Source organism: Sus scrofa, chromosome 16, assembly GCF_054392235.1.
Source record: "Sus scrofa isolate SSC_HxYL_T2T_F1_AM1 chromosome 16, Sscrofa_HxYL_maternal_Yorkshire_Landrace_v2.0, whole genome shotgun sequence".
Taxonomy (NCBI): Eukaryota; Metazoa; Chordata; class Mammalia; order Artiodactyla; family Suidae; genus Sus; species Sus scrofa.
Genome location: NC_139398.1, coordinates 37,563,631 through 37,577,500, shown reverse-complemented (window position 1 = coordinate 37,577,500; position 13,870 = coordinate 37,563,631). Strand labels below are relative to the sequence as shown.

Genomic DNA, 13,870 nt, shown 5'->3' with positions numbered 1-13,870 from the left:
ATCCTGCTGTTCTAGATAACAAATGGCCTCAGGAAGAGTGGAGACATTTCTTTTCAAACTGAAAGGATGAAAGGAAAAGGTTTCCTTTAAATGTGAACAGAGAAACAATGGCTGGTGAACAATTTCTCCTCAATTATAAAGCAACTATATTTCCTATTTTAAAATAAAGTGAAGTGGGATTTATTTTCTATTACATTTCCAATAAAACCTTATCTGAGAAGAGACAAAGCAATAGAAATTATTTTCCAGAAACACCAGATGTTGATCCACCTGTCTGATTACTGTTAAGAGGTCTAATCTTGTAGTGAGGTAAATATCTTAATTAAATCACATGCCATTTCTGCATCATTAGAATAGGTCAAAAGCTGGAAATGTGTTCAGAAATTTGAAACTGTGTTGGTCTGTACACTGTTTGCTCATGTACATTTAGGCATCTGCCAAGAAGAATCACTATGTCATTTCACAAAGCCGAATTCCAGCTCTGCTTCTTAGCATCTCTGAGAGATCATGGGCCTCGGTTCCCTGATTTGGGATAATACTGTCTACGTAATAGACTGGTTGTGAGTATGAAGTAATGCACTGCATGTAAAGTGCCTGGCACATGGGGAATGCTCAGTGAACATTAGCTGTTGCCTATTTCTCCTCCCTTCTTTCATAAAATTGAAGTAATCTCCCTTAAAACTGTATCATCTTATTTATAGGCAGAAATGCCTACTGTGATTTTTTAAAGCTTACTGTATTCATTCATATATTCAACCATTCATTCAAAAATATTAATTTAATATTATGTTCACATAGAAATGAATAAAAACATGATCTCTGCTTTCAAGAAGTTTACAGTCTAATGAGCCAAATTAATTGTGGAATTTAAAGCAGCCACAGCCACAGCCACAGCAACATAGAATTGGAGCTGCATCTGCGACCTACACTGCAGCTTGTGGCAGCACCGGATCGTTAACCCGCTGAGTGAGGTCAGGGATTGAACCTGCATCCTCATGGGCACTATGTCGGGTTTTTAACCTGCTGAGCCACAATGGGAACTCCCTTCATTACCTTTAGAATGCAGCTTCAAATACCTCTTTTGGGCGAATGTTCTAAGATTCATATCCTGGATTAGGATCCCTGTTCTATGTGGTGCCCTCTTTACTCCTATGGCTGATTTTTTCCATTTGGATTTCTTTGACACACGAATTTAGCAGTTTTCTTTAACTATTTCTCTTGTGTTTTTTTTCCCCCAAATCAGTGTGGAAGCTTCTTGCGGAAGAGATCTGACATTCTATTTTTTGTGCCCTGTTCCACGGGGACTTTCTTTACACTGTGTCTGGGAGCAATAGGCCTTCAACGAATGGTCAAAACCAGCTGACTCACTTCTGGTAAGCTAACTGCTTCCTCCTGCCTATCTTGACGTTAGCAGCTGGGGGAGCTTACCATGAATTATTGAACTTTTAACTTTCTGATTCCAAATTTTAATCTCTTTCATCATTCAGTTTCTTGGAATTTAATCTTTCTTCCTTATCACCAGTTCAAATAAAATATTTTAAAATTTCTTATCTTTGGGCAATTTTTGGAAGATACCTGTATTTCACTAAATCCAGCTATAGTAAAAGCCATCATCCTGAACCATATTTGGCTAAGCTTCTTGAAGGCAGGGACCATGTCATATTTATCTTTGTGTTCCAGACACATGGACAACTATCCGGTACTCAGCAGATTCGTACTAAAGATTTTTTTTTAAGACTTGTTGAATTAATTAGTCATTTCGTTAAATTAAGTTTCATTAGCAGAGACACCTTGAATTTATCTATCACACAAATTATTCAGAAAAGCAGATGCATTTCTAATAGCATTTTTTCCCTCTGCATTTATTTTCTTGTTACTCATAAGTTCTGGGAATCTAACTTTTCTGTTTTATATCACTGTGCCTCCCTCAGCTTTCTAGCTCACTGACATCTTTTTGGATTTTGTGTTGGCTTATGTTGGCTGTCTGTGGATCTATGAATATCTAACACCATGTCTAAGAGGGCCATTCTCATTTATTGAATTCAATGCACTTACTTTTATTTCCTGAATATCACTAGAGAAAACATGGAAAATATTAGAAAGTAAAATAACATAAATGTAGTCAATTTATTTCACTCAAAGACAATCATTGGGAATTTTTTGGTGTATTTCCTGCCAATTTTTTCCTACGCATTTTTAAAATGGTTGTGATTTCAAATCCAACTATTCAATTTTTTATTTTGGTTTATTCCTTTAATAATGTAAACTAAGGATTTTCCAAAGGTTTATAAACCCTTTGTTAGGTTCTACCTAATGGAGTTATTTTATACTAATATGTAGAGGTACAATAACTTTTAATAAACTATTACCTAATTGTTGAACTTCTGGATTATACCATGTTTTTTATTGCCATAAACAATCATAGTATGGTCCTCTTAATGCATTAAGATTTTTCCGTAAATATGGTTATGTCCCAGAAGCTATGTCTAAGAGTAGGAACATTTTCAAATTCTTGGTACAGGGGTATAAATTACTTCCCAAAAGACTGGAATCTTCCACACCCTGACAACAGTGCATCCACATCCACATCCACATAGTTTCCATGAACTCTTGTCAGATGGGAGGACTTATTTTTAAATATAAAAAAGGTAATTTTAATTTGATCCGCGATCCTCATAGAGCATCCCATTGTGCACATGTCTTTAAACCCCATTCACTTTGGCATATTGCCAAACCAACTTGTGAATCTTTCTACACAAATATTTCTCTGATCTGGTTGCTGATATGAAGAAAACAGGTTAATGTGGAATCTAAAAAACAGGAGGAATGAATAAACATAACAAAACAGAAACAGGGTTGTAGCAAACAAACAGGTGGCTGCTGGAGGGGAGGGTAGGGAAAAGAAAGAAATAGGTGAGGGAGATTAAGAGGTATAAACTTCGAGTTGCAAGATAACTGATTCACAAGTATGAACTATACAGCATAGAGAATATAGTCAATCATATAATAATAACTCTCTATGGTGACAGTGGTAAATAGAGTTATTATGGAGATCGTTTTGAAATTTATAGAAATATGGAATCAGAATATTGTTTAACAGAAACTAACATAGTATTGTAGGTCAATTACACTTCAAAAACAAAACAAACAGACTTACAGAAAAGAGATCAGATTTGTGGTTACTAGAGGCTGGGGTTGTGGGGTGTGGAAGAATTGGATGAAGGCAATTAGAAGGTAAAACTTCCAGTGACAAGACACATAGTACTAAGGGTGTAATGTACACCATGATATCTCTAATTAGCACTGCTACATGCTATATAGGAAAGTTGTTACGAGAGTAAATTCTAAGGGTTCTCATCACAGGGAAACATTTTTTTTTATATTTATTTAATTTCGCATCTATAGGAGACAGTGAATATTCACTAAAGGTTTCGTGATAATCACTTCATTATGTACATAAGTCAGATCATTATGCTGTATACCTTAAACTCATACAATGATATTTATCAATGATATCTCAGTAAAACTTGGAGAAGAAAAAAAAAAAAAAAAAGAAAACAGGTTGCTTGACTTGGTTTGAATGCACCGCTATAGGTATGTGATAGAGGCTGGTTGGAATGTGCTGCTATGGTGTCCTAACAGAGATGCCTGAGCCACCCATGGTGCATGTGCTTTCTTACAGGTTGAGAATATCCCTAGAAAGAAACTGAAGCTTAAGTCTTGGGCTAGAATTCCTTTTATAGGAGTTTGGATATCTAAGCCAGGAGAGGCCATAAAGTTACAGGGCATTCATAGATTTTCAGAGTTTCCGTATGAAAGAGAGGTAACGTTTTGGTTGGCTTCAACTGACTTTATATCTTCGGGATATCTATATTCCATTATGTTTAATTTTTTGGGTCCATCCTCATACCAACCGAGAGATGAAATGTAGTTTTTATTTTGGCAACCGGGTTGCTGCTGCATTGTCAGAAGGAAATTTTATTTAGTACCATGGTTTGGTTAGCTGAAGCACTGGTTTTTAATGTACTTTAAAAAAAGACCAAATATCCATTAAATTAGTGGTAGGTGGAAAGAAAGGGAAGTTATTAGACAACGTATGGAATATTTGTCTATCAAGCTACTAATCAAATGTCATAGCCTTTTTGAAGTCTTTTCTGCCCACTGTATAACTTCCCTGTTTGTTCTCCTGTAGCACTTGGACCGTCCCCTTATTATAGCAATGATCATCTTGCATTAGAGTTACTTGTTTACACGACTGTTCCCCACACCCAATTATGGTCTTGTAGGAGACAAATGTAATGTTTAATAGATTGTATCCCTAGTAACCAGCAGGGTCTGGCATATAGTAGGTGACTGATCATTGATTGGCTGGATGATGGCGACATGGAGCTATAAGAGTAATGGAAAATATTCTTAAATGGATGTATCCTAAGTAGCATGTACTCTATATTAGCTTTCTTTTAAGTCAGAATAGACAATATGGAAATGTGCTCCTTATTTTATAGTAGATGAGGAAGTGTGTCATAGAGAACTTAAATGACTTCCTCAAGAGAGACAGCTGATGAAGGCACAGAGCCAGGTTCAGCATGCAAGTGTTCTAATTCTCACTTCCACGTTCTTTTCAATGTTACTCAAAGTAATTCACTTTAGAGAAATGGAGTAATATAAGTGACTTTATGATTGTTAAGAAAACTTCCAGTCCAGTTAGCTTCTTTTATGTTATGGTATATGTTGATTCCTTTAGAATTCTGTATGTGGAGAAATGCCCTTCCAGTCAACACAAGATTCTTAATATCCTGGGACTTCACAGAGAAAACCAAAGAACTGAATCTTCTCAGAGGAAGGCTTTATAAAAAAGTTTTTATAAAAAAATTTTTAGTGTCAATGTCACATAATTATAACTTTAATTAAGCTTATTATGTTTTATTATATTGGGATAAATGTCACACCTGTATTTATACTTCATATTTTTTTGTGCTTTCGATAAATGAACTAATATAATACAAATAAAACTGTGTTTGACCTTTAGTGTAGCAGATGCTCAAAGTTCTTGTTCCTCTTTTTTCCTTCACATTCTTTTTTTTTTCCTGTCTTGAGACGTTCAGAGGAAGCAACTGAAGTGCTTGTTGTGGTAGCAGGAAGGATCGATTGATGATTGGAAAGAGGAAATAATGCCATTTGCAGCAACATGGATGGACCTAGAGATTATCATTCAGATTATCATTCTGAAGTAAGTCAGATGGAGAAAGACATATATCATATGAGATCACTTATATGTGGAATCTAATAAAAATGATACAAATGAATTTATTTATAAAACAGAGACAAACTCATAGATTTCAAAACTAATCTTAAGGTTACCATAGGTGAAACCTTTGTAGGGAAGCAAAGAATTGAGAGGGTGGGAATAACATGTACAAACTACTGTATAAAATAGATGATTAATGAGAACCTCCCGTATAGCACAGGGAAATCTACTCAATAGTTTGTAATAAAAGGGAAAAAAGAATGGATATATTTATATGTATAACTGATTCACTTTGCTGTACACCTGAAACTAATACAACATTGTAAGGCAACTATATTCCAATCAAATTTTTAAAAAATTAAAAAAAGAAGTTATTCTGTGGAAAAGGAGGTTCCAATAGAGAGAGTTGGCCTCTCAGATCCCTCAAGAGTATAAACCAATCAGTTCATACTCTTGACAGGCTTTGATATTTAGGATTCCACTGGGTCTTAGAGAGGAGGAAGATCCATTAAGTAAATCACCCTCTTTCCCCCTCTTTTCCTTTCAAAAGCGCACATTGGAAGAAGCCAGCGGAGGAATGTCAAAGAGAATGCTTTCCCAGTAACTCAAAGGCATCAGGTAGATGCTGTGGAGGCAAAAGAGGCAAACACAAAAAACCAAAAATAAACTTTTAATCTTCTAAGAACTGAAAAGTGACATCTCAGAATGAGCTAGAAAGGACAAAGAAGAGCACGGGCACACCTAGAGTACACTCAGTGGTCCACATGGGTTTCAGTCTAGCCTGTCTTCCCTGTTTCCCATCCAGATAGCTTCCATGTCCCTCAGTTTTCCCATTAATCGAAAGAAGGTGAGTGACAAGGTTTCTTGGTCTTTTGGAATAAGATAAGAAAATGTACTATTAGCTAGGTTATCTGTTAATCTATCACCCTAGTTCTAGCATATAGTTTTAACTAGCATTATTTTCTTTGATTATTTTTAATTACCCTTTCAGCCCCAAAGCACGTTGGCAGGAATGTGGTGGGGAAAGTTACTGTAAATCAAATTATGAATTTTATTGCTCTAATTGGAGCAGAAACCCACGACATCAATTAAATCCTCATTTCTTATTCCTTGGGTTCATATGATCATCATTCTAGGTATGTGTAAAACCTCAGTGTGGCATAATTATGTGATTCTTTAAGCAACAGAGCCTTAGTACATTAGTCACATCCTGGTTAGGAGAGGCAGGAGTCTAAAACCTTACTGGGAACAATGCTGCAAGCATTGTGAAAACCTAAACTGTGTCTTTTTCCTTCTTGTCTTCCGCATCACCTAGCTCAGATCAAGGAACACAGAAGGCATGTAAGTGGTTCCTATGGAGACACAATGCTCCATCTACCTTGTTGTCTCCAAGATCAGTTGCTCATGGTCTATTGCAACTTGGCAGGTAGGTTGAAGTCTACATTCAAACTTCAAATAGCATTGAAGTCATAAAGTTTCCTGCAGAATGAGAGTTCCAAGATGTACTAGGATAATGAATCCTAGCTACCATAACAAATAAAGCCTTGAAATTTCTGGGGCTTGCCAAATAAATGCTTATTTCTTGCTTACTTCCCATTTCATCCTGCAGCTGTGAAGCCCAGAACACCTGGCCTCTGCAGTTGTTGTGGACGGGAAAACAGGATGGCGAGGTGCCCTGGTTCTCTCAAGTGCCTTGGCCTGAATGTCACATGCATTTTCCACCCAGAGTCTTTTCAGCTGGAATTAGTCATGTGACGTTAAATATAATGGGAGCTGTGAAATATAGGGATGTTTAAGGAATATTTAATGAGTGCTGTCTTTGACACCTTAGGATTTTTTCAGGGGATTCCACTTTAGGTACTGTGCTATAAATGGCAAATGATATAAACATACACAGATGAGCCAGCCAATTCTGTGGGAAATTCTTTTTTTTTTCTTAATTTAAAATTATAATTAAATTTTTAAACTGTTTTTTTTCTTTTTTAATTAAGGTGTAGTTGATGTACAATATACAGATTACACATGTAAAACATAGTGGTTCACAATTTTTAATATTTACTAATTTTTAAAATTGAATGACATACCTTATGTTAATTTCAGGTATTCAACTTGATTTGGTATTTATACATATTGCAAAATAATTGTTGTAATAAATGTAGTTAACATCTGTCACCATACATAACTACAAATTTTTTTATGATGAGAACTTTAAAAACCTACTCTCTTAGTGATTTTTAAATATACAGTACAGTGTTATTAACTATAGTCACCATGCTACATATTACATCCTTAACTTATTTATTTTATTACTGGAAGTTTGTACCCTTTGATGCCCTTTTCCCATTCTGTCTGCTTACCTACCCCTACTTCTGGTAACCACCTATCTGTTCTCCATATGTGAGTTCAATTTTATTTTTGTTTAAGATTTCACATATAAATGAGAGCATAAGGTATTTGACTTTGTCTGACTTATTTCACTTAGTGTAATTCTCCCAAGATGCATTTATGTCACACATGGCAAGATTTCCTTCTTTTTTATGGTTGAATAATGTTCCATCACACACACACACACACACACACACACACACGCACATGTGCGCGCACGCACACACACACACACACACACCCCAATCTTCTTTATCCATTCATCCACCAATGGACACAGGTTGTTTTGGTTTTGTTTTGTTTTCTTTTCTTTTTACAGCTGCATCAGTAGTAGATGGAAGTTCCTGGGCCAGGGGTCAAATAGGAGCTGTAGCTGGGGCCTACACAGGTTGTGGCAATGCTGGATCCTTAACCCACTAAGCAAGGCCAGGGAATAAACCCACATCCTCACAGAGACAACTTCAGGTCCTTAACCTGTTCAGTTACAACATGAGCTCCTGTTTCCATATTTTTGGCTATTGTAAATAATGCTGTAGTGAATATGAGGGTACACATGTCTTTTCAAGTTAGTTTTTGTTTTCTTTGGGTAAATACCCAGAAGTGGAATTGCTGGATCATATGATAATTCTATGTTGTAATTTTTTGAGGAACTGTCGTGCTGTTTTCTCACCAACAGTGCACAAGGCTTCCCTTTTCTCCATATCCATGCCAACACTTTTTTTTTTTATGTAATAGTCATTTTAACAACTGTGAGGTGATATCTTATGGTTTTCTTTGAATTTACCTAATGATTAATGATGTAGAACATTTTTTCATGTACCTGTTTGCCATCTGCATATCTTCTTTAAAAAATTGTCTATTCAGATCTTCTGCCCATTTTAAAATCAAATTTCTTTTTTTGCTATTGAGTTGTATGAGTTCTTTATGTATTTTGGATATTTGCCCCTTATCAGGTATATGATTTAAAAATATTTTCTCCCATTCAGTAGGTTAGCTTTTCATTTAGTTGGTGGTTCCCTTTGCTGTGAAGAAGCTTTTTGGTTTGAGGTATTCCTACTTGTTTATTTTTTCCCTTTAGTTGCCTTTGCTTTTGGTGTCAAATTTAAAAAATCATTGTCAAGACCAATGTCAAGGAGATTACTGCCTATATTTTCTTCTTGCAGTTTTATGGTTTCATTTCTTCCATGCCAGTCTTTTTTTTTTTTGTCTTTTTGCCATTTCTTGGGCTGCTCCCGTGGCATATGGAGGTTCCCAGCCTAGGGGTCGAATTGGAGCTGTAGTCGCTGGCCTACACCAGAGCCACAGCAACACGGGATCCAAGCCGCGTCTGCAACCTACACCATGGCTCATGGCAACACTCGATCATTAACCCACTGAGCAAGGCCAGGGATCGAACCCGCAACCTCATGATTCCTAGTCGGATTCCTTAACCACTGAGCCACGACAGGAACTCCCATGCCAGTCTTTAATCCATTCTGAGTTAATTTATGTTATGGTATAAGATAGAATTCCAGTTTCATTCTTTTGCACATGGCTGACTAGTTTTCTCAACACCATTTATTGAGGAGACTGTCCTTTCCTTATTGTACATTCTTAGTTCCTTTGTTATAAATTAATTGACTGTATACACATGGAATTATTTCTAGGCTCTTTATTCTATTCCTGATCTATGTGTCTATTTTTATGCCAGTACCATACTGTTTTGATAACTATAATTTTGTAATATAGTTTTAAACCAGGGCGCATGATGTTGCTAGCTTTGTTCTTTTTTTCTCAAGATTGTTGGGGTCTTTTGTGGTCCCACACAAATTTTAGGATTGTTTGTTCTAAAATCCCATTGGAATTTTGGTAGAGGTTGCATTGAATCTGTAGATAGCTTTGAGTAGTATGGACATTTTAATGATATTAATTCTTCTGATCCATGAGGATAAAATATTTATGTCTTCTTCCATTTTTTTATCAGTGTCTTATAATTTTTCAGTGTACAAGTCTATCAACCTTTTGGTTAAATTTATTCTTAGATATTTTATTCTTTTTGAAACAGGATTTTTTTAATTAAAATAAACATTCAAGGTAATTTAAAAAATCAAGGTTTTTTTTTTTTTTTTTTTTTTTTTTTTGCCGTATCATTGTTGTCCAGGATCTTTAACTGGATTCTTCTGTGGGAGCCAAAACAATATAAATGAGTTACATTGTAGATTTTAGGTTACAAATATTCTTTTGTTCTCATCCAACCAGTAGACTATTTTCTTTTTAATTAAATGTCTATATTAGTAATGCTAGGGCTGCCATAACAAAATACTGTAGTCTGGAGGATTAAACAATAGACATTTATTTTCTTATAGTTTCGTAGGCTGGGAAGTCCAAAATTGAGGGACCAGCTGATTTGATTCCTGGGAAGGCAGATAGCCACCTTCTCACTGTCTGCACATGGCAGAGAGAATAAGCCAAACTCTCTAGATGTTTCTTCTTAATAAGGATGCTAATTCTGTCAGATCAAGGCCATACCTTTTTATGGCCTCATTTATCCTTAATTACTTCCATAAAGGCCCTGTCTTCAAATACAGCCACATTAAGGGTAAGGCATTCAGCGTATGCATTTGGAAGGGGACATAAACATTTAGTCTATTATGAACTCACCCTCGGCTGAGGGAAGAATAAGAACACAGGAAAAGTTACCAGAATATCTCTCAAAATCATCCTCCATAAGCCGAAAGAGAATCAAAGTTTCTTAGTAGGGTCAATGTGTTTTTGTTGTTTAGGGTATAAGACTTAAGGAGGCGGGTCAAATTGTTGTAAATTTTTAAATTTACAGCTGTCAAAAGATTTGTGGGCTGGATTTTATCTCTTTCGTTCTTACTGGCTCTAAGAGCTGGTTTCCTGAATGTTGTATGTGGTCACATTTCTGTATAGCATCTATTTAGTTTAGATTATATTTGTCTGTCTTTTGGCTCTAGGAACCCAAGGAGGTTCTCCTATATTTCTCTAGAGTCAATTTCAAAGTTGTGCCCCTAGAGACCATGTTTTCATGCAAATAATGATCCCTTGGAAATCCCTAAAGGAATCCTTCAAATAATAAAGAAATTAATAGAGAAATGTTTTGTTATTTAACTTTTAGAACATGTTACAATAACACAATAGATTAAATTAGCCATAGTTCCATATAGAAACCAGAATCCAATCATGGAAATATTATTTGGTCATTTGAAGCATTTCCTTAGGTTTTAGAGGACTGGTTGGCAGCAAACTCAAATGTGTTGACTTTTAGCTTAGTCTTTTACCCAGATTAGGTCAACTCTTACATAACAATTCACTGGGATTTCAGCTTTCCCTTACATCATATACCACATCATCATAATTGATGGAAGCCACTTTTTAAAGTAGCAAGTTATATGCCTGATAGAACATGCTATTAAAACAAATGCCTTGCAAGCAGCGTGTCTAGCTGATGGAGAGATTTCCATAAATTCCCAGTCTTTGTTCGGAGTTTCCTCTCTACTCTGTCCTCATCATGTTCAGCTCCCCACAAAATGGGAGACAGAACCCCCTTTGCTGTCAAGCAGGAGCCAGAACAGTTTTACCTTAAGACACTTTTGTTTCCACAGATTGAAAGACATTTAATGTTATATTAAAGTACCAATTAGTTAATGGTTGTAAAAGTCTTTGAAAAGGAAGAGTGCCCATCGTATGAGTTTAAGGAGTTATTATCTTTTCATTATTTATAAAACACCTTGAAGTGTAATTTTCCTTGTCTGTTAAAAAATACTGTGTTTGGAGTTCCCGTAATGGCGCAGCAGAAAAGAATCCGACTAGAAACTATGAGGTTTCCGGTTTGATCCCCGGCCTCGCTCAGTGGGTTAAGGATCTGGCGTTGCCCTGAACTGTGGTGTAGGTCACAGATGCGGCTCGGATCTGGCATTGCTGTGGCTCTGGCATAGGCTAGCAGCTGTGGCTCTGATTATACCCTGAGCCTGGGAACCTCCGTATGCTGCGGATGTGGCCCTAAAAAGGCAAAAAAAAAAAAAAAAAAAAAAAAAAAAATACCATGTTTGAACTCAGCAGGATAATCTGATGACCGTCTGAGTTAGTGCAGTCTCTTAAGGCTATTATTAGACTAGAGGAAGAGCGGGGAGGAGATGGGATAGACCAGAGGTCTGGCTAAGGGCCAAGGCTGGACAGGAGGTGCATGCAGGAAAAGGAAGGGGTTGGCGAGTGATTGCAATGACCTTTCAGCCACTGGCTCTAGGTGGCAGAGAAAAGGGAACTTTTCTCATAAGTCAGCTAATTCTATAACTTTGTTATAGCTGCAGCCTCCTCTTGGCCTCAAGTAATGTAAGCACAGTGTAGAAGGAATGTGGGCTCTGGTATCAGACAGCTCTGGTTTATGTCTTAGGAGCTATGAGACCTTGGACAATCACCTATCAGCAATCTCAGCTTCCTAATTCATGAAATGGGGAAGTACTACCTTTGTAGTTGTATCAGTATTAGAAGTAATGTGAGGGAGTTCCCGTAGTGGCGCTGTGGTTAACGAATCCGAGTAGGAACCATGAGGTTGTGGGTTCGATCCCTGGCCTTGCTCAGTGGGTTAATGATCTGGCGTTTCGGTGAGCTGTCGTGTAGGTCACAGATGTGGCTCAGATTCCGCATTGCTGTGGCTGTGGTGTAGGCCAGTAGCTAGAGCTCTGATTCGACCCCTAGGCTGGGAACCTCCACATGCTGCAGGAGCGGCCCTAGAAAAAGGCAAAAAGACAAAAAGAAAAGAAAAGAAATAATGTGTGGCAAGTACTAACCACTGGGCCCAATTCATTATGAGTGCTTAGTAAATTGTACTGATACTCATGATCATTATGATTAACAGTAACATGCAAAAAAGAAGATGAAGATACGCTCCATCAGCAGCAACCATTATTTGGAGATGGGCCTTGCATTATGTGGTTTAATCAGGTGAAAAGTGTTGATTCTAATAGATTAATTGGTTACTCCTTTCAGAAAAACCGGTATTTGTATTTTGAAGAGGTCTCCTGTAGGCATTACAACAATGTAATTTTTAAAAAATGGCTTTGGAAGGAATTTCAAGCAGAGTCAGGCTGGTTGAGAAGATTTAGGGAGCATGACTGACTCTTATCTTTTAGATCACATTATATGGGGAACAGTTTATTTTACAAACATACACTAGCATTTTACATTATTCAGAGTATGAGTATAGTGTTTGATGGGAGGATTAATGCATTGCACAGGGAAGGACATGATGTATCTATAAAGCATTTATAAATCAATCATTGTTACATTAAGTTAAGGTGTGACAATATTAGTCCTTTGTGGACACATGTAATGGCTTTTCTTCCCCATTATCACACCTCATAGTTTCTGAACTTGAGCTATGACTATTCCAGAAAGAGGAAAAAATATTGATATGAATATTTTAGATATAATTTAATTTCCCTGCTGATCACATTTTTAAAAATTACTGAAATAATACATATTTATTGAAAATCCCAACAGTTCAGAAGTGTATAGAATAAAAATTGAATATCCTTTACTCCAAAGAATTTCATACTGCATTAACTTTGAAAATTTTAATGAAAGGAATTAAATCAGTACTTCACTCTTCCTTGACATTTGAAAGATGATGAGGGGCCTAATGGTGAACTGAAGATGACCCAATTTCTTTGCTATCCTTTGCTGTTCTGGTGAAGGTTTGCGAACTCTAAGCATTTGGAATGAGCACACCGTAGTCTCTTTTATCCATGGATTCTTTCAGGATGATGCCTTGGTGGAAAGATGAGAAGTCAAGCACTGGCCTGGGAGTCTCCACACAGGTGTCAGGGATTTGTCACACATGAATACATGCAGAAGAATTTAAATTTTCCCTTTAGGGACAACCAACCTTATAACTAACCAATAAAAAATGCTTTTGGAGAAGAAGCCTGTGCCCACAGTATAACACATTTTGTTTTGGGGAGGATTGCACTGAAAAGGGCTTATGGTTTCCATGCTTCTTTCTCTTTTTTTCGCTGCACCCATGGCATGAGGATGTTCCTGGCCAGGGACTGAACCCAAACCAGAGCCGTGAAAACACTGGCTCCTTAATCTCCTGCACCATGGAGGGAATTCCTCTATGCTCTTTCAAGTCAAAAGGATGACATTGGGTTTTCAAAGTGGGGTTTCTCTCTGAGGTTCCAATTCTAGACTTTTCAGTGTGGAAGAGTAATGAGATTTATAGGAAACATCATTGGT

The 13,870-nt window shown here is 36.8% G+C and overlaps 1 protein-coding gene across 4 annotated transcripts in view; it reads left to right on the top strand.

The window, feature by feature from the left end:
• The window catches only part of LOC106506475 (uncharacterized), a 120,932-nt gene that overhangs the window by 50,985 nt on the left and 56,077 nt on the right, over window positions 1-13,870 (top strand). For 2 of the 4 annotated variants that reach the window (XR_014831200.1, XR_014831199.1), the window contains exons 2-4: window positions 1,244-1,373; window positions 5,098-5,230; window positions 6,564-6,674. Coding sequence is in view for 2 of the 4 variants with exons in the window: in XM_085002165.1 (XP_084858291.1) it covers window positions 5,172-5,230; window positions 5,799-5,866; window positions 6,564-6,674; window positions 6,858-7,003 (384 nt within the window). In the remaining 2 variants the exon portion in view is untranslated. Of the gene's footprint in view, window positions 1-1,243; window positions 1,374-5,097; window positions 5,231-5,798; window positions 5,867-6,563; window positions 6,675-6,857; window positions 9,720-13,870 lie in introns of those variants that run through there. The other 2 variants (XM_085002165.1, XM_085002164.1) reach the window with 2 other exon arrangements.